The sequence below is a fragment of the Vulpes vulpes genome, chromosome 12 (genome assembly GCF_048418805.1).
Source record: "Vulpes vulpes isolate BD-2025 chromosome 12, VulVul3, whole genome shotgun sequence".
NCBI classification, from domain to species: domain Eukaryota; kingdom Metazoa; phylum Chordata; class Mammalia; order Carnivora; family Canidae; genus Vulpes; species Vulpes vulpes.
This window is the reverse complement of record NC_132791.1, coordinates 142250197-142274591: the sequence shown is the minus strand read 5'-3', so window position 1 is coordinate 142274591 and position 24395 is coordinate 142250197. Positions and strand designations below refer to the sequence as shown.

The 24395-nt window shown below is 51.2% G+C and overlaps 1 protein-coding gene across 12 annotated transcripts in view; it reads left to right on the top strand.

The window, feature by feature from the left end:
- Nucleotides 1–22498, top strand: part of EPN2 (epsin 2) — an 84282-nt gene extending 61784 nt beyond the window's left edge. For all 12 annotated transcript variants that reach the window (XM_072730497.1, XM_072730503.1, XM_072730505.1 and 9 more), the window contains 4 exons: nucleotides 14870–15043; nucleotides 15618–15704; nucleotides 17679–17894; nucleotides 19639–22498. In XM_072730497.1, the coding sequence (XP_072586598.1) occupies nucleotides 14870–15043; nucleotides 15618–15704; nucleotides 17679–17894; nucleotides 19639–19937 (776 nt within the window). In that variant the 3' untranslated portion in view covers nucleotides 19938–22498. The remainder of the gene's footprint in view (nucleotides 1–14869; nucleotides 15044–15617; nucleotides 15705–17678; nucleotides 17895–19638) is intronic.
- Nucleotides 22499–24395: the final 1897 nt, after the last annotated feature.

The following is a 24395-nucleotide window of genomic DNA, read 5'->3' as shown; positions in this document are numbered from 1 at the left end:
AAGGGCCATAGGGCCCAGCTTCCTGCTCTCTCTCACCTGGTGGATGTGGGAGTGGGGCAGGTCCTTAGTGGTGGGTGTCCAGGCTTCTCCTGTCCCCAGCTGTCCTGTCCAGTCAGGTCCTCTGGAGAAGTGGGGTACAGGGCTCTCATTCTGTTTTGAATGGTTTTCTGCTTTGGTAGAGGGAAAGCTGACTTCCTCTCTGCTTCCCACATGGGGACATGTGTCAAGGCTCTGGGCCTCAGAATTGCCCCCGGCACCCCAGGTTAAAAAACTGTAATACACAGCATGAAACCTCTAAATCAGGTTGCTATAATTAGCCGGAAATTAGGATGTGCTTACTATGATTTGCTAATGAAAGGAGGATACATTTTCTGTAATTTTTCTTACTTGTGACTTAAAGCAATAGTCTATTTACTAGGTTAAGTCAATGTTTTAAAGTTCTGTTTAATGCCAATATAAGAGGATCTGTGCAGGAGATTTGAAACATGAGTGTGGCACAATCTGCTTACTCTGGGTAGAAGTCTTGGGCATAGGGGGTTTCCTGATCGCTGGACACAGGGCTTGGCCTGCATGCTCGGTGATGGCTTCCAACCCAGCCAGCCCCCTCTGGGTGCTTTGAGCCCTGTCAGCCACTTTGATCTGTCTAGGAACTTGGAATTGTATATATTGTGGCAACTTGCCTGAATCTCTTTGAGGGGGGGCCTGTTTCCCCAAACTGGAACCATCTTTTGTATTCAGTTTGGTTCCCTGGATGTTTGCTGAAGCATACCAAATGCCAGGCTCTGTCCTGCTATCCAGGGACCCAGACACAAACAGGTAACGGTCCTGCCTTCAAGGTCTTGGGCAGGTGTGGGCAAGATGGGAATACCAGCATCCTGGGATGGGGTTTAGTTCAGGTGGCTGGTGGGCATGAGGCAGGCATCTTGGAGGAATTTGTAATAAGGAAGAATAGGTGACCAGGCCAAGAAGAGGAAAGGGTGTTCCCAGCAGAAGGCTTGGCTTGGGAGCCTGAGGGCATGCGGTGGTTTGTTGGGTGCAGAGACAGGCCATGGGGAGCAGGGTCATGGGATCAGGGCTTGGCAGCCATGTCCAGAGGCCGTGTCAGTCCCAGATACACTTTGGTGATGCTGTTGGCTTCAGGGACCTCGGCGGATCCCCAAACTCCCTTTGGCAGGAGTCCTCTGGACCTTGTGGCAAACTGCAGGCCAAATGACCTACAGGTCTCGCTCACTAAATGCCAGTAGTAGAACAGTGGCCAGGGGCTTGGCGGTTCACATAGTCCGTGCCTGTGTGCTGTGGCCCCAGGGAGCTTGTAGGCTAAAGTCATGCTGAGCGTACAGGAGGGTAGCAAAGGCAATTCTTCGGGAAATGCTCTACCCAGGCTCCTTCCAGACAGTGGCTTTGATTTCATTTGTTTTGTTGTTGTTATTGTTTTTAAAGATTTTATTTATTTATTCATGAGAGACAGAGAGAAACAGAGACACAGGCAGAGGGAGAAGTAGGCTCCCTGAGTCCGATGAGGGACTCAATTCCAAGACCCCAGGATCACAACCTGAGCCAAAGCAAACGCTCAACTACTGAGCCACCCAGGTGCTCCTTTAACTTTAGTTTTAAGTCTGAAAAATAGTTCCTCTGTAACATGATGGCCACCTTGAGTTGTGGGTAGGATGTTCTTCAGGAACACCCTTTTAAAAGTTGTGTAATGGGTCATTAAGCAGACAGGACATTTTCCTAGTATCCAGGAAAGAAAGCAGTCACCCTAGGAGCCAGGTGAGTTTAAGAAGATTGAATTATGCTGAATCAGTGGCTGATGGGAGGTGGTTAGGATGGGGTCTGGGGGTGGAAGGGAGACAGATTTTCATTGTTTGACTTAATGTACTACGGGTGTGTATTACCTGGTCAGGAGAGAGAATTTATGACTTTTTAGTGAACCAGGTTGCTCCTGCCTGCCTTTGGCTGGTAGACAGTAGTGTGCTTCAGAGTTGAGTGTCTTTTGTCTTCTCTCTTTTTTCTTTTTTTTTTTTTGAAGATTTTATTTATTCATTTGAGAAAGAGAGAGTGCACAGGTGGGGGTGGGACATACACCACACACACACACAGAAAAGCAGACTCTCCGCTGAGCAGGGAACCCTACGTGGGCTGGATCCCAGGACCCTGGGATCATGACCTGAGCTGAAGGCAGACACTTCACTGACTGAGCCCCCCAGGTGTCCCTCTGAGCTGGGTGTCTTGATTAAGCCAGAGACTTGACCTCATAGGATGCTAGGGAGTCTCCTGGTGGGTGAAGCAGGACCACCTCCAGCACTTAGGGTTCTCCCACACCTGCACAGAGCAGGCACCAGGAGCCAGTCAGAGGCTGGGGACATAGCTGAGGAGAGGCATCTAGGGCCCAGTGGCAGCTGACCATCACGTGGGAATGCTGCCTCCATGGGTCTGCTCTTCTAGTATTGTTGAACCAAGATGATTCACCACCTTAACCATTTTAAAGTGGACAGTTCAGTAGTTCTTAGCCATTCACAGTGTTGTGCAAGCATCACTACTAATTCCAGGACACTTCCATCACCCCAGAAAGAAACCCTGTTCCCATTAAGCAGTCACACCTGTTACCTCTGCCTCCAGCCCTGGCCACCACCAGCCTGCTACTACATTCTGTCTCTGGATCTGCCTATTCTGGATATTTCACCTGTGGAATGAAATCAGACATTATGTGGCCTTTGTGACTGCTTTCCTTCACTTAGCATAAAGTTTTCAAAGTTCATCCATGTAGTAGCATGTGCCCCTACTTTGTCCCCCCCCCCCCTTTTTTTTTTGGCTGAATAATTCTTCATTTTATAGATATACCACAGTTTGTTTAGCAGTTGATGGCCCTTTTGGGTTGTTTTCACTTTTTGGCTGCTGTGAATCTAGTTTTTTAAAGAAGATTGAAACCTAAATTTTTGAAATCTGTTTTTAAGTCAGTGGATTTTAAAAATTGAGAACACAGTTGGGGCTGATTGAATATATCTACAGGTAGCCAGTGTGGTTCGTGGATCGCTAATTTGCCATCTCTTGCTTTGGTCCAACCCAGACCCCTGTCCTTGGTTCTGATGCAATTGGCATTTTAACCAGTGGCCTGGGGAGAAAATGGGCCACCAAAGCCCAGAGAGGCCGTTCACTCCTCTGGGATCACACAGCAAAATAGGGGTCAGTTCAGTACTTACTACTGCACCTAATCCTGGAATTGTCAGGCCATCGTGGACTGCTGTGGAAGGCTTCTGTGGGCATGTCCTGGAAAAGTCACCTCCAGTTCTAGCATTGAGAGGGAACTAGTGTTAACATGTTAGCTTATTTGCTTCCTGTTTTTTCTGGGCTTTTATGTTTTTACACAGTTGAGGTCATCTTATACAGTCTTATAAATATGTAGAGGTATTTCTGTCTACAGTATGTGATGAGCATTTGCAGGCATCATTAGAAACTCTGAACAGTGTGGCTCCAGTGGGACAGCACAGGGCTGTCCCTGGAGGTAGGTCTGCAGTCCTAGCGCTCCGCTTTTCAATAACTGCAGGAGATGGCCTCGCACGCTCATGAGCATGCTGGAGAATGGCAGCAGCCCCTTTGCTTTCATCTTCTGAGACTGCTCCAGAGCAAGATGTGGTGTCAGACTTACCAACTAGTTTCTAGTAAAACCCACTAGTGTGTGTTTTCTGAGCCACCCATTGCCTGGAAACACGTTCATAAATTTGAAGGATTTAGAGAGTCTCTGCCCAAGCACTGATAGTTGTGCCCTCCGGATGAAAAGAACACTGTGTTGAAAGTCACCGTTTGTAGCAAGCCCTGCCATCTCCAGTTCTTTCCAAGCAGTGCCAGGGGCCGCTTGGCCAAGGGGGCCTTGGGAGGAAGTTGCCGAGGGCTGAGAGGAGGGCAGTCGGAGCCCGCCAGGTCAGCAGGGCACTTCCTCCTCTGTTCCAGGCACACAAAGCAGCCACCTGGTACGAGAAGGGCCCACAGCCTGGTGATTCAGAAGGCCTTGGCTGACTCAGGCCTGCTCGCTGCCCGGGCCAGGACAGAGGCCGTCTTCTGGCCCAGTGGCAGCAGGTGGTACTACTGGTTTCTGGGTGACCCTCGCCACTCAGTTCTGTGACCCCACAATGTGACTGCCCCCCTGTGCACATGAATATTCATATGTGAGCCTTCAGAGGAGCCAGGCTGGCGGGTGAGGGGCCCAGGGACACGTGCTCCCCATGAATGGGCCCACAGAGGAGGAGGCCGGAAGCTGCTTGATCTTTCTGCCCTGGGTTCCATCCTTTGCTCTCATTCACTTGTGCTTTCAACAAGCATTTATTTATTGGTTTGTGTCGTGGCCTGGGCCATGTCGAGGATGTGGAAGGACAGAGCACAGAGGAGCCTTGCAGCAAAGCTACTGTCCATTCATGGAGGAGGAAGATGTGTTGGGCCCCAGCGGCCGTGCTGTCACTGGGGGGCGTTTACTGGGGGGTCTGTCATGTCGGCTCTGCTGCTGCCTGCTTTCCCACAGGCTAGCTTCTGTGGGCAGTCGGCACCCATGGGAAAGCAGAGGGCGCATTATGTGTCTGTCCCCCAGGCAGGTTTGAGGGGAGTGAGGTGTCACAGTACGTGGCCTGCTGTGACTCCTGACCCACAGCGGAGCAAAAAGTGTCCACACAGTGTCCTGAATGCACATAGGTCCCCAGCTGCTACTTGTGGACTGGAAACCCAATGGAGCTCACTGAGGCTGAGCTGCTTATCTGTGGCTGTCTGGATGATTGGCCAGGATTTGAACCAGGGACATCTTTCATTCCATATCCAGAACTCTCTGAGCTGTGACTGCTGTGTGTGTAAGCATGGCAGCACCGGGGCAGGGCGTTCTTTCCGGGCCAGATGGTGTTGATGTCAGTGTTAGGCATGCTGGTTTTTACAGGTCTTGGCCATGCATGGGTTTTGTTATTTCAGCATATTCTAAAAGGGAAGCAAGGCAAGTGGGAAATAACTGAAGGTATCAGAAGAGGCTCTCGAACAGAATTAGGGTGGAAGCCTTACCTAAGAGCCCAGCATGACAGGGGCTCTGCATGGTGCCAGCTCATGGAGAACGCACTAAAATATGTGCAATGTTTACAGCTTCATTATGTCACAGTGTTCGTGTAGAAAGAGCTCTTCCAGAAAGATGGTAGTCCTTTGTTTTGACTCTTACTGATACACATTTATCAGTTTGGGGGGACAGCTAGTATGTTTAGACCCTTGTTGTCTGAGATAGGGTTTGGATGGAGGAGCAAAGCCTGTTTTTGCACATGCATAGCAGGTCTGGGGTGCTGAGGGGCTCTCTGGGGTTCCTGGGAATGCCCGAACCTTCTTTTTTGCATTGTGTCCTGTGATCCGCATGGTAAACTCTTATGCGATTCTGAACACATGGTTCAGATGTTGTACTTGGATAGACACAGTCCCCCTGTCCACAGGACTGCCTCACTCCATCCCAGGGTCACCAGCTGCCTCTGACCCCCATGCTGATTGCGTTAGATGTATTCTTGTTTCTCTCTCAGAGGCAGAACCTGGACCTGGGCCTGGTGAGTGCTAACCAATTGTTGCTCAGATAGAGCGAGGTGACTCTAAGGACCACCTTTCTGGGACACAGGGCTTGTCCCCACCTATATGTCCGAGCTGGCCCTCTGATGGTGGACTCCCACACTTCTGAGAAGGCTTGGCCAGGCACCTGAGTGCTCCAGGAGCTCAGTAGCTCTTGCACATCCTGGCTGCCCATTCTAATTCACTTGGGGACTTCTAAGAATACAAATGCCCAGGCCCTCCCCAGAGTTTGTGTATGTAAAGGGAGGAGATACAGTATTTTACTAACATCCTTCCAGAGATTCACAAGGACAAGCACAGTTGAAAACCACTTCTCCGGTGGCCCCTGAACTGCATGGTGAATGAAGCCCTGCCAAATCTAAGGTGTTTGAAAACCCTGTGTGGAGTGTCAGAGATTGTGAGCAGCTCTTGGCTGTTCATGGTTCTAACACCTGAATTAGACATTTTCCTAGAGTCATCCAGAAGTGGTTACTGAACAGCAGTGTTCAAAGATGCCTCACTGGTGGGAGTTAGAGCACAGAAACCGCAGAGTCTCTTCCAGCCCGGGGTTCTGTGGTTCCTTCATTGCTTTCCTTTCAGCGCCCACTTAGTTGTTGAGTGTCTTTTGCATGTGAGTCTCAGTTCTGAGCTCAGGGAACTGGAGCAGCATGGGCCAAGCAGACCTGGCTCCCATTCTGTGCACATTTACTCTGGCTGGGGAGACAGATTCTCACAGGAGTGAGAGCAAGGGGTAAGTGCTTTGTGAGGGGCTTGGGCTGGGCTTGGGCTGGGTGGCTGTGGGATGAGATGATAGGGAGAGACTGCAGGGCGGGGATCATGCCCTTCTCAGCACACCCCCCCCACCCTTCCACACACACAACCACTTGGGGAGGCAGTCTATTCAGGAAGCTACCTTGCAGGCAGCTTCAGTAGAGACAGTAGCTCTGTCTTCAGGCTGGCTTAATGCCATGGCTCAGGGGTTGTCACCAGGACCCAGACCCTCTGTGCTGCCCCTCCTGCTGGACCCTTCCCCTCTCCTCTCTGGCCTCAGAAGCCCCAGGTTCTGCTGCCTTGGGAGCTACCTCGTGTTTCCAGTCCACAGCCCAAGGGATGGGGAGGATTTCTCTGTAGCCCTCTACCATCCGGGGATTTGGGAGTGGGGGACTTTGCAGATTGCTGCTACCTGGTGGAAATCCTCTCTTGTTGCCAGAGCAAGGTCAGATCGACTGGGGCTGGGAGTAGCTAGGGGTAATTCTCCCAAGGAAAGTCAGGGTGTCTTTCAGAAGAAGCAGGGAGGGTGCTAGAGAGTGACCAGGGTGTCCCCTGATGGGGGCGAGAAGAGGGAAGGACAGTCGCTCTCACATAGTGTTTTCCGGGGTGGTCAGATCTGCACGGGGAATGCATGTGAGACCCACAGTCCATGTCCTAGCACAGGTAGGCGAGGAGGATGTTGGCTGGGTGGCAGGCTTCTTGGGACACGAGCTCGTTCAGTGCTCATGGTTGCTGTGAGCAAGGGGAGGCTGTGGGTGTGTCAGCACCCCTGTGCTCACATGGAGCTGGAAGCAGCCTGGCACTAGGGCCCAGGTCTTCCTTGAACCCATGTCTCCTCCACTACACCCCGGGCAGCTCTGAGCACTTGACTCATCTCTTCAGCCTTGCCATCCTGCTCTCTCGTGGACATAGTTTCTACCAGGTCATTCACTCTAGTTCAGATGCAGAACTAAGGCTCCCTGAGGTGCTATGTTCGGGGGCAGAGCCAGGGCCTGTCCCACTGTGTCATTCCAGCCGGGACCAGTGTCCTACTAGGCCTCTTGTCGCATCTGACAGTGATGCGCCTGAGGAGAGTGGTGCAGAGGTGTCTCTGTGTGCAATTCTGAGAGGACCAGGAGGGAAAGGCCAGAGCAGCTTCTGGAGACCTCTAGAGGGCTATAGGTTTGTGGCAGCAGCAGCAGAAGTCCCAAGTCCTCACAGAAGTTGACAGGCTTACGTATCCAAGGGATGGTGGGAATGAACCTTGCAAGTCAAAGTCTGCCTTGACCCTTGTTAAGCTCACAGCATTACTGTGGTTGCAGCGACAAGTCTGGGAAGTAGCAGAAGCAGCACTGTCCTCCCCTATCCTGTGCCACTCCCACTCGCTGTCAGCCAAAAATGAAAAGACAGTCAAGGTGGCAGCTAATACAGGCTTGACAGGCCTAGAGCCACTCAGCATCTCAGGGACCAGAAGAAATAAAGACAGCACTGTAGAATGCCTGGCAGAGGGTTCAGGTTCTGGAAGTCAGGGAATGGCCTACCTGCATGTCCATCCCTGCACACAGCTGCTGGGGCTGCTAAGAGGGACATGCCTGGGAATGGGGCCCCGGGACATGAGCCTTCCCAGAGGCCTGGGGAGCACCCCATGGTCTACTCTGAGACTGGCAGCCACCACCCTTCCTGCTGCCTTCTCTGAGCTTTGGAGCTCAGCCAGATTGTCCCTGGTGCTACCCTCACACCTATGCCCTGCCTGAGGTCCCAGCCCAGGGAGACTCAGAGGCAAATGAGTCCTCTAAGAAAGCTGAGGGATTCCAGAGGAGGAGGAGTTAGTGAAGGCAAGAAGAGTGGGAAAGATGGAGGAACTTAGAGACCCAGAGGTGGCGGGCAGTGGACGTGCCTTTTGGTGTTTGTCTGGGGAGCAGTGGGCAGGTCATCATGGATGGGAAGCACAGAGGTCAGAATGAGGATGTCCTAACACCCAACTCTTTAGAGTTCCAGAAGAGTTTATGTTTGAAAAGAGAATGAGGGTTTTTAGGTTCGTGGCAAGGTGCTGCTTCCCAGATCCAGGATGCCTGGTGAATCGTAAGCCGGGTATAAGAGAAATCCCCACCTGGCAACTGTAGAGAACATCTTAAACCCACAGGGGCCAGGCGGTCGCGGTCTGTGGAAAAGGGGTGGCAGGCACACTGGCACCTGACGTCTCTGCAAGGATGGCCAGTGCTGGAGGACGATAGGATAAGGTCTTTGGGGCACTGGAAGAAAAACCATCCACCTTGAATGATGGTAAAATGCATTTTAAGTCTTGAAACACCAACGAAACAACCATGACCCTCCAGAATTCTATATTCATTGAAACTTTTCCTTAAGAAGGAAGGTAAAACATGACATTTCCAGGTAACAGAACATTCCCAGCTTCTAATCGAGGCTTGGGGGTTCTGGTTATTCTAGCTTCAGCCAGGAGCCAGCCAGGAATGCACTCATGGTCACCTCAGTAGAGCAAGAGATGCTTGTAGTGCCTGGTCCCTTAAAAAATGACAAGAGGGGAGTCCCTGGGTGGCCTGGCGGTTTGGTGCCTGCCTTTGGCCCAGGGCACAATCCTGGAGTCCCGGGATCGAGTCCCACGTCAGGCTCCCGGCATGGAGCCTGTTTCTCCCTCTGCCTGTGTCTCTGCCTCTCTCTCTCTCTCTATGTCTATCGTGAATGAATAAATACAATCTTTAAAAAAAAATGACAAGGGTTTCAGGAATTCTGTGCCAGGAACAAAGATGTGAAGACTAGTATGTGTATATATTATTTTACCAAGAGTAGTGAGAATGTAACAATTTGAGCAGCATGGTTCATGAGGTAGTGGATTTGTTGTTTCCAGTGATGGGAGCACACATGTTTCCAGTACTGACAAAACCTTGATCGTGTGCTGGGCATAAAGGCCAGCCTCAACACATTTCTGAAGTTGGCAATGCCCAGGACATATTTTCTGACCACAGTATCCTCAACAACAAAAAGAAAACTAGAAAAACTCCATACATTTAACACTTGAAAGACACTGCTGAAATTTTGGGTCAGGGAAGAAATTATAACATGACCCAGAAACATTGAGAACCAAAAACAATAAGGTAAATATTTTTATTTCAGAATTCGTGGGGCAACTGAAACAACAGTGTGAGGGGAATTGACCGCTTTCAGCGTTTACATTAGCAGCATTCTAAAACGTGTGCCACCCAAGTAAGGTGGAAGAAATGAAATATGGATAGGAACAGAAATTCATGCCTCGGAACACAGACCCTCTGTAATATCTGCAAAGAAAGGTACTGGTAATTGAAAAGAATAATAAATACAACAGAGAAATCCCTGGCATGATTAATTTTAAAAAAGAGAGGATGCCTGGGTGGCTTAGTCAGTTAAGTGTCTGTCTTTGGGTCGGGTCATCATCTCAGGGTCTTGGGCTTGAGCCCCCCACATTAGGCTCCCTCCTCATTGAGGGACCTGCTTCTTCTTTGCTCCCCCACCACTTGTTTTCTCCCTCTCTCATGTAAATAAAATATTTTTTAAAAAATTTGTTAAAGAAAACTCAGCAAAGCTGACCAAAGAACAATAGAAATCCCAAAATAGGGATAGTGCTGTAATCATTAAAGCCATTGAGTCTGGGCTTAAAAATCCTTCCCACCCCCATGACCCACCCAGAGGGCTTTACCAGCAAATTCTTACACCACTCAAGAAACAATTCCACCTTTATACAAACTCCTTAAGAGGGTAGGAAAATGAGGAGTGTCCCTGCCCGTTTTATGAGACCAGCATAACCTTAACACCAAAACCAGACAGGACGTGCAGTGTGAGAACAGACCTGTCAGGACACCCCATTACGAATATAGACGCAGAGAGCAAAGAAACAAGTAGAAATCCATAATAAAAAATATGAAAATGATATAGTACATCATGAGAAACCTTGTTTGCAAGGAACAAATCCTCAGAAGATGTATTCATGTACCATGTGACAGACCAAAAGAACAAAATCATGCTGTCATCATCATAGAGACAGAAACCAGTTGATAAAATTCATCAGCTGTTCACTGCAAACATCTTAACACTCTTGGAATGATGAGTTTCCATGATCTAATAAAGGAAGAATGCCTGTAAGTGGTAAATGGTACTGTTTTGTTTTGTTTTGTTTTGTTTTTTAAGATTTTATTTATTCATGAGAGACCCAGAGAGAGGCAGAGACACAGGCAGAGGGAGAAGGAGGTGCCCTGCAGGGAGCCCGATGTGGGACTCGATCCCAGAACCCCAGGATCACACCCTGAGCCAAAGGCAGACGCTCAACCACTGAGCCATCCAGATGCCCCTCCCTCCCTCCCTCAGTGCTACCATTTTAATGTAAAGCATTGAAAATAGATACTGAGCATAATACCCTCCAGTTCCATCCATGTTGAAGCAAATGGTGGGTATTTGTCATTTCTAATGGCTGAGGAATATTCCATTGTATACATAAACCACATCTTTATCCGTTCATCTTTCGATGGACACCGAGGCTCCTTCCACAATTTGGCTAATGTGGACATTGCTGCTATAAACATCGGGGTTCAGGTGTCCCGGCGTTTCATTGCATCTGTATCTTTGGGGTAAATCCCCAGCAGTGCAATTGCTGGGTCGTTTGTAGGGCAGATCTATTTTTAACTCTTTGAGGAACCTCCACACAGTTTTCCAGAGTGGCTACACCATTTCACATTCCCACCAACAGTGTAAGAGGGTTCCCTTTTCTCTGCATCCTCTCCAACATTTGTGGTTTCCTGCTTTGTTAATTTTCCTCGTTCTCACTGGTGTGAGGTGGTATCTCATTGTGGTTTTGATTTATATTTCCCTGATGGCAAGTGATGCAGAGCATTTTCTCATGTGCGTGTTGGCCATGTCTGTGTCTTCCTCTGTGAGATTTCTGTTCATGTCTTTTACCCATTTCATGATTGGATTGTTTGTTTCTTTGGTGTTGAGTTTAATAAGTTCTTTATCGATCTTGGAAACTAGCCCTTTATCTGATACGTCATTTGCAAATATCTTCTCCCATTCTGTAGGTTGTCTTTTAGTTTTGTTGACTGTATCCTTTGCTGTGTAAAAGCTTCATTTGGGGAATATAAATAATAGTGAAAGGGAATAGAAGGGAAGGGAGAAGAAATGGGTAGGAAATATAAGAAAGGGAGATAGAACATGAAGACTCCTAACTCTGGGAAATTAACTAGGGGTGGTGGAAGGAGAGGAGGGTGGGGGGAGGGGGTGACTGGGTGACGGGCACTGAGAGGGGCACTTGATGGGATGAGCACTGGGTGTTATTCTGTATGATGACAAATTGAACACCAATAAAAAATAAATTTATCATTAAAAAATAAATAATGAAAGGATAAAAAAAAAAAAAGAAAATGGATACTGAAGAGCAAGACAAGACTCACTGACTGTGCACACTCATGGTTTATGTTGGGACTGGTGGTCCCAGCCAGGATGATGAGATAGGAAAAAGGAGAGAAAAAATATAAGAAAGAACTGGGAAAAATTAGGCCATCATCATTTGCAAATGATAAGGTCAGATATGTAGAATATCCAAAAACTGTCCTCAGATAACTCTCTTAGAATTGAGAGGTATTAGAATTCTAAGAATAGGGGATCCCTGGGTGGCTCAGCGGTTTGGCGCCTGCCTTTGGCCCAAGGCGTGATCCTGGAGTCCCGGGATCGAGTCCAACGTCGGGCTCCTGGCATGGAGCCTGCTTCTCTCTCTTGTGTCTCTGCCTGCTTCTCTCTGTCTCTCTCTCAATCTGTCTATCATAAGTAAATAAATAAATAAATCTTTAAAAAAAAAAAGAATTCTAAGAATAAATAACTTGCATGAATTTTATTTTTTTTATTTTTTTTCTTGCATGAATTTTAATGATTAGAATTGACAGTTTAATAAGATTGCAGGTTGCAAGAATCAGTGTACAAAATTACATTTTTTTCTGCATATAATAAATTAATAAAAATGAAAAATTTAAAATATACCAGTCCCTAGGAATAGATTTTATAGGAGGTGTATGAAAGAATCCCTTGTGGAAATAAAGGGGAAAATAAAAAATATTTTCACTGAAGTCTTCCACTTAAATCCTCACTTAAATTTTCTCTAATTTCTTTTTCTTTTAATCTTTCACTTAAATCTTTGACTTAAATTTTCACTGAAATCTTTCATTTCAAATCATTCACTTAAAGAAGGACCTAAGTGAATGTCCTCTGATTTTGTTTTTTTGTTTTTGTTTTTTGGAGACTTTGCTGTTAATAGTGATAACAGCTCTTTCTTCAAATTGATCTGAGATTTAGTGCAATTCTGACCAAAACCCCAGCAAGGTTTTAATTTTTCTTTCTTTCTTTCTTTCTTTCTTTCTTTCTTTCTTTCTTTCTTTCTTTCTTTCTTTCTTTCTTTCTTTCCTTTCTTTTCTTTCTTTCTTTCTTTCTTTCTTTCTTTCTTTCTTTCTTTCTTTCTTTCTTTCTTTCTTTCTTTCTTTTTTTACTTGACAAGGTGATTTTAAGATGAGTATGGAAAAGCAAAAGGCTGTAAATAGCCACAGTATTCTCGAGGAACAAGACCAAGGTATCAGGTACCAGAAAGCAGTTTTTATTATTGTAATCATATCTGTGAGGATAATCCAGAAAGCAAAGGGCCAGAAACGGGTCAGTGGATCAGAAGGGAGAGCGCAGGAATGAATCTGTGTAGCCTTGACTTCTGGTGGAGGTGGCACTGTGTGCAGGTCAGTGGGAAAAGAGTGGGGCGAGATGATTTGTTTGTGTAGAAAAGCATGAAATCGGATCTGTGTTTTATACCATATGCCAAAATCAGTTGCCAATGGAGCAAACACATGAGCGTGCAAGGCAAACTGTAAATCTGGTAGATGTTACTGTAGAAGACTGTTGAGGTGTAGGGAAGGCTTTCCTAAACATCAGGAAAAGCACAAATTACAAAGGACATTACTGATAGGTTGCACCCCATTAAATTTAAGAACATCTGTGGTCATCAAAAGATACTTTAAGGACTGAAAAGAAAAGCCACAAATTGGGAGGTAATTTGTTTTTGTAACCTAAGTAAAACATTATTTAGAGCATGGTAAGAACTCAGATCAAGATGGGAAAGATAAACATTCCCAAAGGAAAGTGGACAAAGACTGGACCAGGCACTTGATAGGAATCATGGAAGACCTGCAAACAAACCATAGGAGGTGGCCACCTCATTAAAGAACAACAAGATGCAAAGCAAAGCACAGATGACCTGGCACGCCCACCAAGTTGGCACACATGAAAAAGTGAGCGAGAGGCAGTAGTGAGGTTAGGGGCCAGTTGCCCGAGCGCCAGGACTTGCATCCACCCAGCACAAGGCACAGCTACAAGGAGCCTCTCCTGGTGTCACTGGGTTCAGAGGCAGGGGCTAGGACTTGAGGTCCTCACGGGTACGAGTACACTCAGACATGAGAATGAGAAAGCAGTGCAACTAAGCCAGTGCCTTCAGCAGACTAATTAATCAGTTGTGGTTCCTCCCCCTCGCCAGAGTGGAATGTTCTATGGCAGTAAAACGGAACAAGTTTCAGCTGCATATCAACATGGGCGAAATCTCCCAGAAGTGGCTGAACAAAGGCAGTCACAAAGACTGTGTACAATGTTTCCATTTGTATAAAGTTAGAAAGCAGGCATAGCTGATGGATAGGTTAAGTAAAAGCACCTTTGCAGGGTAGAACTAGAAGAAAGATCCAAGGAAGGGCTAACACAAAAGTCACAAAGATTGGGGTGAGGGTTGCCATGGGGGAGGCACTCCTCCCTGAAAGGCAGCGGTGGCTTTTAAACATTGGCCGTGTCACTCCACTCAAAGGTGAGACATGGTACATGTGTGTGCATGCTTGCACCCACGTCTAGGTGATGGAGAATGGAAGGTCTCCACGGTAAGATTGACGCCTTACATTAGGTGCGCTCAGTTATTTTCCTTTTAAAATGTGCCAGTTGTGAGCCTCTAAATTGATTTGTCACTCCCTGTTTGAAAACATTGGCTAGGCACATAGGCATTTGTTTACCGTTCCTCTTCACATTGTCCTCATCTGTTTTATTCACCTTCTTTCTAAAGCAAAAACCACTCAAAGCAGGTGGGGACAGGGCGTGGCCGGGGCCTGCGGCTAGAGCATCAGATGCCTGGGCAGGGCTCACTCTGCGGAGCCCTGTGGACTCTGGGGAAGGTGGACTTGAACTTAGCTCTAGGAGCTCCGTGGGAGACTGAGTGGCAGGCACTCAGGGAAGGGTTTCAGCTGCATAAACATCTCCACTGTTTGCTGTTGGTAGCTTTCCAGCAGGCTGGGCCCAGCACACTCCCCAGGGTAGGAACCTTCGGTGGCTGTCGGCCCTGGACCTCAGCTCTGTCCAGCTTTGCTGGCCTGGGACTGCACCCTTAGCGTGGCTGCCTGTCCTGATGTGGGGCAGACCCTGATGTGGCTCACGTGGCCTAGTGTCCTTTCCTTTCTCACCCCAGCTGGCCAGACCTTTCTGAGGACATAGCTGAGCCTACCCTGCCTTCCTACAGGTGCCAAGCCAGCTGCCTCTGTCGACCCATGGGGCGTGCCCACTGGCACCAGCACACACTCCGTCCCCAAGGGCTCAGACCCCTGGGCGGCCCCGCAGCAGCCTGCACCCAGTGCCGGGAAAACAGCGGACGCTTGGGCTGCAGCCTCAGCTACCAAGCCCATCTCAGCCTCTGGTGAGACTTTGCTCTTTGCAGGCTCTGGGAGCCCCTTGGGGTGCACTGCTTTCCCCTTTCCTGGCTCCTTGGCATGGGACCTGTGGGTTTGTCTGCACTTGCTACCCTTGTCACCTGCAGCCTTTGTCTGCAAACCCCCCTCCATCCCACCCCACCCCACCCCACCCAGATGCCATAAGCCCACCGTAAAGGGCGAGCTCATGGACGTTCTCGGCCCCTGCGCTTTTGTCCACAGGGAGCTTCCTGAGGGGGCCTGGGCAGGCAACCTTCTTGGTGGTACTTCCAGTAGCTTTCTACAGGCTCTGTCCAAGCCCCCAAACCTGGCTCAGAAGTCTCTCCACCATCAGCCCCTCCTTCAGTTTGGGGGGGAGCTGATGGGAGCAGCGGCACACAAACACTCCCAGACCACCAGGTGACCCCATGTTGCCCTCTGGCTGTCCGTTCTCCCCCATGAGCAGGTGTAGAGATCTCTCCCCTGCCTGCTGCCAGCACACCCCTAGGATTTAGCCTGGGAGTCAGAATCACGGGTACGTCGTGGTGCATGCACACTCACCAGCCTCTTATGTTCACCCAGGGGCCTTTGATCTGTTCAGTAATTTGAATGGTACAATTAAAGATGACTTTTCTGAATTTGACAACCTCCGAACTTCAAAAAAACCAGGTAGGTGAAGGTGGTTGTAGTTTCCATGATGTTCTGTTCATTTGTTACTGCAGTCCAGTTATTGTAGAAATAACCTGCTTTCAAAACCTATCAACTTCATGCATTTTCTTTGTGTTTTGATCTTGGGAGCTGTAAGTGGCCGATGGCGGTAATTCACACATCAGCAGTGAAATGTCAGGGGGTTGAGTTTTTCTTTCATCCTCTCCTAGTGTTGGGCCTGTGCTTCCGGTCTCATTCACCTATGTCTCGGTCCCGCCCCTAGGCCCCACGTCCTCTGCACAAGCCCCCCACCGCACCCCCTGCAACACCCCTGCGTGGGGGCCCACCGTCCTCCTGCCAACTTCCCAAGGTGCCAGTTTTCAGAGACAGTCCCAGCTCTGGGCCCGGATAGGGCATCTCTGCCCTACTTGATCACCCCAGGTTGTGGCTCCCACCCAGCCCTTATCAGAGCCCTGGCCCATTGTCCCCAGGCTGGCAGGGCATCAGGGTGGGGTGCAGAGTGATCGGGTGGGAGGGGGCCGAGGCCAGAGCCACACCTCCCAGCCACATAGAGCAACTTCTCTCCTTTCTTTTTCTTCTCTCTGCTTCTCCTTGTGCCCCCCATTCTCCATCCGCCCTCCCGCCTCCTCCCACCGTGTGCCCCCAGCGGCAGCTACAGGCCTGGCTGGCCTCTGTCTAAGGTACGAGCAGCCTGGCACCCCTGACCGCCCCTTGGCCCCCTCTCTGCTCAGGGGACCAGAGGCAGCCTAGAACATGCTGCTTCGTTGGGGGGAAGGGGGGAGTGTCTTTCTTTTGCTGCATTGAAAAGACAAAATTCCATGCATCTCCTCGGCAGACCAAAGTGCAGCCTACTTGTCCTTGCCTGCCCGCGTGTACCTCAGCGAGAAGGCAGTGTGGCCTTGTTACATGGACATCTTGTTGTGCACTTGCAAAATCGTTGCCTCCAATCCTAAAGCTGTTCCATTGTAGAAAATGCAGAAAAGCTTATGGAAGAAAACAGAACCCCTCTATAATCCTACCTTACCCCCTCTGCCCTCCGCTGTGTTTCCTTCCAGCATTTTTTGTGAGCTCTGTTTACACGGCCTTCTTTTTTTTGGTGGGGGGGAGGTCCAGCTGGTACTAGCATTGGATCCTGCCTCCCTCCCTCCCCTTTATGGAATAACGGGTTGAAAACATTTTCTCGTGATGTTAAAAATGCTTTAGAACCTATTCCGTAGCAATACTTACTCGTATTGCTCAGCAGTCACCATTTTGCTCTTTACCCTCGGGGAGGACATTTTAGGTTGATTGCGGGTTTTGCTGAAGTACATAACGCTGTGGTGAACATCCTTTTGTGTTTGAGTTCCCGTTCACATTTCACATCATTTCCTGAGACTGGATTCCTAGAAATGGCATTATCCAGTGGAGAGTATGACCATTTTTAAGAACCCATAACCCCGCTGCCATGTCGCAAAGCAACCCCTCCCCCCAGCCTGTCTCAGTACATCCTCTGTTGGCTGAATTTTTAAAAATAATTTGCTTTCTTCTCTATCAAGAAATTCATGTTCATTGTAGAAAATTGACGGTGAAAACCCATGCAAAACATGAAATGCCCATGCCTGGCTTGCAACCACAAATAACGTCCTAATGTTTTTGGAGGATTGTGCAGTATGCACCGTTTTGTCGGTCGCTGTTCACCTGACATTGTGATAATGGCCCTATTCATCATGAGGCCTTATGTCCCTGCACTCTGAGTTTGGTTACATGAACGGGTGTTCTGTAAGCTGCCCCTCTGTCTGACTGTCCCTGGTCGGGTCTGTCGGAGACAGCACTGCAATGAACATCTCCATCTTCCGTGTGGCCACCTGGCTCCCCCCCACAATGTCTGTGTCTTGCTCGGGATGCTCCTGGGGTTGGTGGCATTGGATGTGGCAGTCTTGGTGCATCCCCCCCGCCCCCATACTCACCGTGCTCCCCTGTGTCCTTGTCTTGTAGCTGAGGCAGTGGCCTCTCCACCATCCCAAAACAATGGAACTACGAGCCCGGACCCCTTTGAGTGTCAGCCCCTGCCCGCTGCCTCAAGCAAGCCCAGCAGCGCCCGGAAAACACCCGAGTCCTTCCTGGGCCCCAACGCGGCCCTGGTGAACCTGGACTCGCTGGTGACCAGGCCAGCCCCACCGGCCCAGTCCCTCAACCCTTTTCTAGCACCAGGTATGCTCTCGCTGGGGGTTCCCTCTGCTTGTCTGCCCCCTTCCTGAGAATGGGTCTGGGGGGTGGGCCCCAGGCCCTGACCTCTCCTCCACCTCTGGGGGAGCTCTGCCTGTGGGACACAGAGCCACCACCCTCGGAGCCATGCCCGGATTTCCTAGGCCTCTATGGGGCCTCAGGGGGCGGAGCGTGCATGCCAGTGTGTAGTTAGGGGGTTGGGCGGAATAGCCCTCCTCTCAGTTGAGAGCACGGAGCAGAAGCTGCGCCTGACTTGGTCCCATGGCCGGGGAGACCCTCCAGCGAGCACCACTTCTCAGTCAGCTGCAGAGGGCGGTGACGGGTGAGGGAGAACCAGACTTTGCTGCCCAACGTTCCCCTGTTTGGGGGCCATTTCCCAGGGACCCATGGACCCTCAGGCCATCTGAGGTGCTGGATTCTGCCTTTCTGGGGGGCCCCGCCCTCTTACCCCCATATCCCTGCTCCCTGCTGTGGGCTCTGTCTACAGGCCTGCTCTCCGCCCTCGGGCCTGCTCTCCACCCTCGGGCCTGCTCTCTACCCTCAAAGTCTCCGTGGGGGCTGCAGGACAGCCCCCAGGCCTGCTTCCATGTCCAAGGCCCTGCCCTCCCTTGTGTGCCCTCCCAGGGTGCTCACACCCTCAGAGGCGCTGAGCTCCTCACCCTGCACGTGCTGCTCCCCCTGCCTGGAGTGCCCACCATCCACTCTTCCAGTGGGCGGTCATGGTCATGCTCAGCACCCAGCCCCATACAAGCCTCTCCCTCTAGGGAGCTTCCCCCACCCTGGTAGGCCAGCAGGGCCTCAGGCTCCCCAAGGGCCAGCCTCTGTCCTATTCAGGGTGTTCAGTTTGAGACCCTCCCCCAGAAAGCGGGATCTGAGGCCCGACACCACAGCCCCTCAGAGGACCCTGCAGAGAAGGACCCCAGGACTGAGAAGAGCTGAGGGTGGGGGCCCCTGGGCTCCTGCTACCTCTAAGCACGCTTGGCTCTGGCAGGGTAATGAGAGGGGCTGGTGCGGGGAAGGCCGGCTGTGCCCCAGCAGGGCCTGCCCCCAACCCCCACCCCGGGGTGCGGTGGTAACAGGGAACACCTCTTGGCCCTGGCCATGGGGGGCTCCTCAGCAGGCAGCCGTTGTGCTCAAGGGCCGGGCTGCTTGGGAGATGCAGTGCTGGCAGTTCTTGGGTGTTTTGGCAGAGTACCAGATGTTTTCTCTAAAAGCTGGGGAGAGGCTTTATGATGTGTGATAAATTCTGGAAGCACTGAATAAGATCAAGCTGCATCTGCTTCTTGACTGCAGGGCTTCTCAGAGCCTTTATTATGCCACCCCTTGGGTCCCAGGGTCCAGTGTGGAGACTGCCACTCCCAAGCCTCTCACTGAGGTTTCCACCTGGCCCTTTGCACTTCTCTTTCCCAGACACCTGTGGTCACAGAGCTTGGCAAACACAGTAAGGGAGCGGTGGCAGCTGTTTGTTGCTGAGGGAGTCCTGGGGCGCTGGCTCTGAGCAGGCATGTTCCTGGCACTGCCGTATTCAGGTTCTGTGACTCCACACGAGTCACTTGGCTTCTCATGGCCTTAGTCTCCTCATACAGACATTGGAGATTCAGGGAGTGGGTGTATGTGCCATGTGTTGGTTGGCACTGCCCTGAGCTTCTCCAGCCCTTGGACTTGGGGGGGTGGGTGGGCAGGGTATCTTTCTGACTGTACCCATCACCCCTCCTGGTCTCTTCCCCAGGTGCAGCTGCGCCCTCGGCCCCCGTCAACCCCTTCCAGGTGAACCAGCCCCAGCCGTTGACGCTGAACCAGCTGCGAGGGAGCCCAATCCTGGGGACCAGTGCGTCCTTTGGGCCTAGCCCAGGTGTGGAGCCCATGGCGGTGGCCTCCATGACCTCCTCAGCCCCACACCCGGCTCTGGGGCCTGGCGCTTCCTCCCTGACGCCGCTGGGCGCCCCCTCGATGAACATGGTGGGCAGCGTGGGCATTCCTCCCTCGGCATCTCAGGCCACCGGCGCGACCAACCCCTTCCTTCTCTAGTGCCCAGGACTGGGACCCACCGCAGAGTGAATGCCCAGAGCATCTGTGCCTGAGGACGCCGAGCAGGGACTCGATTGTGGAATGGTGTCCGAGAGCGTGTGTGTGGGGGGTTGTTAGAGCTTTCCAGTTCCGGCTTCCTGGTCAAAGGGTTGTCTTCACAGCCCCGACCCTCAGACTCAAACGGCGGCAAGCTTGCTGGACGTCAGACATGGCACGTGGGGTTCCGCACCTTCTGAGGCTGCCCGCCTGCCCATCCCCAGCCCACAGCCCTCGGGAGGGGCCCGACCCGGCTGCCTCCCTGCTGCCTCCCAGGCGCGGGGTCCTGGTCCTGGAGATGGGCTAGCTCTCTGGGGCCTTAGACGAGGAGGCAGGTGGAGGCAGGAGTTGTCAGCGTCACCAGTGTCGCCTTCACCCTGGCCTCTCAGCCTGAGGGCCTCTGGGACACCGCCTGGCCCAGGCCTCAGGACGGCCGCCCTGTCTCTGCACTCCCAACCCCCCCCCCCCCCCCCAGCGCTAGCAGCACCCCAGGCAGTCCCGGGTGTGGACAGAATGAAGCACCGGCGCCATGAGACACTGACCTTTAGGGGAAGTGGTTGTGCATATTTTATTTTTCTTTGACTCGTGTGAGTTCAAAGTAAACACCACCGTGAAACAACTCTTGAATTAAATCCACTAGAGCAAGCTTTAAACTAATCTGAGCATAACCCTGCCACGTGGCTCTATGCTTGTATACGTTTGCACATATTTTGTTTAGTACAGTTTCATATTTGAGTTTGCAGAGTTATCTAATAGTCTTTTTTTGGCTAATATTTTTATAACGTGGTTCTTATTTAACTGTCTAGTTTTGATAGAATTTACCAGGTCTGGCTGAATTAAGATATTGGCACATGTCATGTTAGTGGTTTAAACCCTCTTATTTATGGTTTTTAACTCTAAGAAAATTTAAATAGGAAGAGACAAAAAAAAATGCCTTATGGAAAAAACTAAAGCAAATTCTTTATAGGGAAAAATACGGGAATTTGATTACACAGAAAAGATGATGTATATTTAAAACAACAACAAAACTTACAACAGCAACAAAAAGTCTCAGCCTCCAGTTGCCTTTTCCTTTCTTTTATTCTCTTTTTTGGTGACTTACCAAACTGATTGACCTGCAATCTTTTGGGCTAGATCCTGAAAGAGGCTATTTTTCTTACTGCTATACCAACATCAAGTTAAAGGAAAAAAACCCTAATGTATGAATGTGACTCACCAGTTTTTATCAGCTAATTTCCCTTTTGTAACTGAAGGCATGCACAGATCAACAAGGACTTCCGTTGGACAGTGGAAATTTGAAACGGAAGAGGCATCTTGACCCTTGTGTGTCTGTGATCTCCTCTGTCTTAATCCGCACTCAGGGTAAGGATGGGGATGGCATGGTGTGATGGCAGGCGTCGTGGGGGGCCGGCCTCCAGGCCGCGAGGGTGAACGACCAGGGCTGGCCCTGACCCACCCACCTGCTAATTCCAGACACACACTGCAGACTTAAAAATAATCAGCTCTTATTTTGGAGAGGAAAAAAAAAAGTCATTCTCACACAATAGATTTTTAACAAACATGCACTAATATTACCTCCTTCCCAATTTCCTGCTTTCCTTGCCCCACTCACCACTAGGAGAAAAAGTATTGAAGTCATGAAATAAAGACCAGAAAAGATGTGCTTCTCCCCAGGGAAGGGACCCCTCCCCTCGCCGCCTACCCCAGCCCCCCTATCCTCCTCCGGTGAGTTTGCTGGCCTGCGTTCCAGTCTTGCTTTCCACTGTGGACTTCTCTACCCCGACTCCAAGGGCAGCCGACCCCTGGGTGTGCCTCCACTCTCCCCGGTTCCGGGAGGGGATCTGACCCTGAGCAGGGCATAGGAGCACCAAGAGGCCAGGAGGTGAGCAGGCCGAGTTAGAACGGCCTTCCCCAGCCACTCCTGTCCCCCATCTCTAAAAGCTCCCCCATGCTGCGGCCCCAGGAGCCACCCCGGAGCTCCTGGCCAGCCACCCCCTGCCAGAGCCGGGGAGCTGGTGCTGGGCTGTGGGCTCCAGCCCACTCCAGCCTCTTCCCACCCGGGGAGGGTGGAGACAGGGAAGGGCCCACAGGTTGCTCCCCTGGGAGGCCCTTATACTCATGGTGCGACCTGGACCCCTTCCCAGGCCAGTAGACCACACCTGATGACTTGGTCAGGGATTCTTCTGTAACAGCCAAGAACCCTTCCTGATTTGACTTTGAGGCCCCAACATTCTAGCTACGGGGCTGCCCAGGCCCCAGAAGACCCCTCCCCGCCCCACTCAGTCCCCCGGCACAGGCCCGTCCCCGGCGCGTTGTCCCTGTTGCCTGCTGCACTGATCATGAAGCCACCGGCCGCTGCCACACGTGTAGTACACATGCCATCACACTCCCTCCTGATGGGCGCTGTGTGAGGGGGTGTCACCCAGCCGTTTTCTCAGTCTCAGGGGCCGGTGGCTGGTTTTGAACTTGTGTTGACTATTGATACTTATTTACTGTACAAATATAATTTATCATTTGTATCATCATGCGGTTTCTGGCTGTGTCCTTTCCTTGCCCCCACCTGCATGCACAGGAGACGGGCGAGCGGGAGCTGCTCCTGGTGCCCGCGTGAGCCCCCGTATGTTGGGGAAGGAGACAGGCCAGGAGGCAGCCCTCGGGACACCATGACAGGCAGTCTGTGAGGGCGTTGGTGGGTGTCCTTGGGATCCTGCCATCAGAGGACACAGTGGCTGAGGGCAGGGATGGAAGAGGTATTCCCATTGCAGGTGGATGTCTGGCCCAGGCTAGGGCCCAGCGGAGATCTGCTCCGGGGCAGCCTCACACACCCATCTCTCTGCCGAAGGTCTGGAGGCCCGGTGTCCGCTCAGGGAGCAGGACTTGGCCCGGGGCCCAGGGAGGGTTTGCGAGCCGGGTCAGCGGGCAGCGCCAGTTTCCAGACACGTGCTGTTACGCTGCCTTAACAAACCACCTGTCCGTGGCTTAACGATACCCATTTACGTCTCATAAAGTCTGGTACCTTCTTGGGCTGCTCTCCACCCTGCGACGACTCCACCTGTGACCTACGTGGCCATCGGGTGGCCACGGAAGGGAATGAGTGAGCAGAGTGAGGAGGGGGGTGGTTTGTAGGGACCTGGCAGTGGCTCCTCCCCGTGGAGGAGCAGGGGTTTGGGAAATGCAGGCTTCCTTTGTGCCCTGGGGGACAGGAAGTGGGTCAGGTTACCACATGGCTGGGTTCTGTCACTGCTGGCCTTCTGGTCACCAAACACTGATTTCGTTCCACACAGAGCATATCCCTTCCCCAAGGGGAAGCACCCTAGGGTCGCTTACAGAATCACAAGAGGTCACGGATGGTGGTGGTTTTAAGTGACAGCATTTGGGGCTGTTTGTTACATGGCGGTAGGTAACAGGCACACACATAAGATTCTTCCCCAGAGGCAAGCCTGCCTTAGTTCCTTGCCGCCTTACCCCCGTGCTTTCAGCCCATTGGCAGCTGCTGCTGGGGCCTATTTGGGATAATGGTGGGAGCCTGATCCTTAACCAGGTGGTTGAGTTGCTTGGCCCCGTGATAAGTTTTCCTGGGACTTCAGTGCTCACAGCATGTTTCCTTCTTACCTCTTCCCATTTGACTTCAAGAAGACGTTTCCTTTTTCCAACCATTCTATTTCTGTCCTTTCTGCGTGCAAACAGGCCTTTTCCTTCCTGAGCTCACAGCTTTACTGTGCTAGCTTCTCAAATGCAGCCGACAGTGCCTCCCACCCCACGCATCCCATTACCTACCCCTGCCTGCCCCTGGAGCTGGTTCAGCAGGCACAGAACCTGCCTCCCACGTCAGCACGAGCGTCTTACCTAGTTTTGCGCTCACCTAATACAGCTGTCCTGCTGTCCAGCCTTTTATCTGTACTCTTCCTGCCTGTCACCCAACTGTACGCCACATACACTTGGTTTGGGTTTTGGTTATACTGGAAACCCACTCCTGATTGCAGTTCCCCTGTCAAGACTCAAATAGGCTCTGCAGAAACAACCCCCAAACTCTCTGTGGGAGAATGCAATAAGAGTTGCTCACAAAATGCCCAGTGGGGACGCTCCTGGCAGCTCAGTGACCCAGGCTCCTCCCTGCCATGTTCCGTCTTCACACGGTGGCCTCCAGGGAGCCAGGGGGAAGGATGGAAGGATCACCCAAGGGAGGTTTTGCGTGGACCAGGCCTGTAAATGCTGAGCATCCTTTCAACCCCCTTTCTTTGGCCAGAACCACTCCCAGGGACCCATGTGTATGCAAGGGGCCTGGGGAATGGAATCTTCTCGTGAGCCCAGGAGAAAAGGAGATGATGTGCCGAGCACACAGCGTCGTCTCCGTGGAGGACAGAATGGACAGTGAGGGGAGAACCGTCCTTGGCGGACGGTCCCAGATCTCCGCCCTGGAAG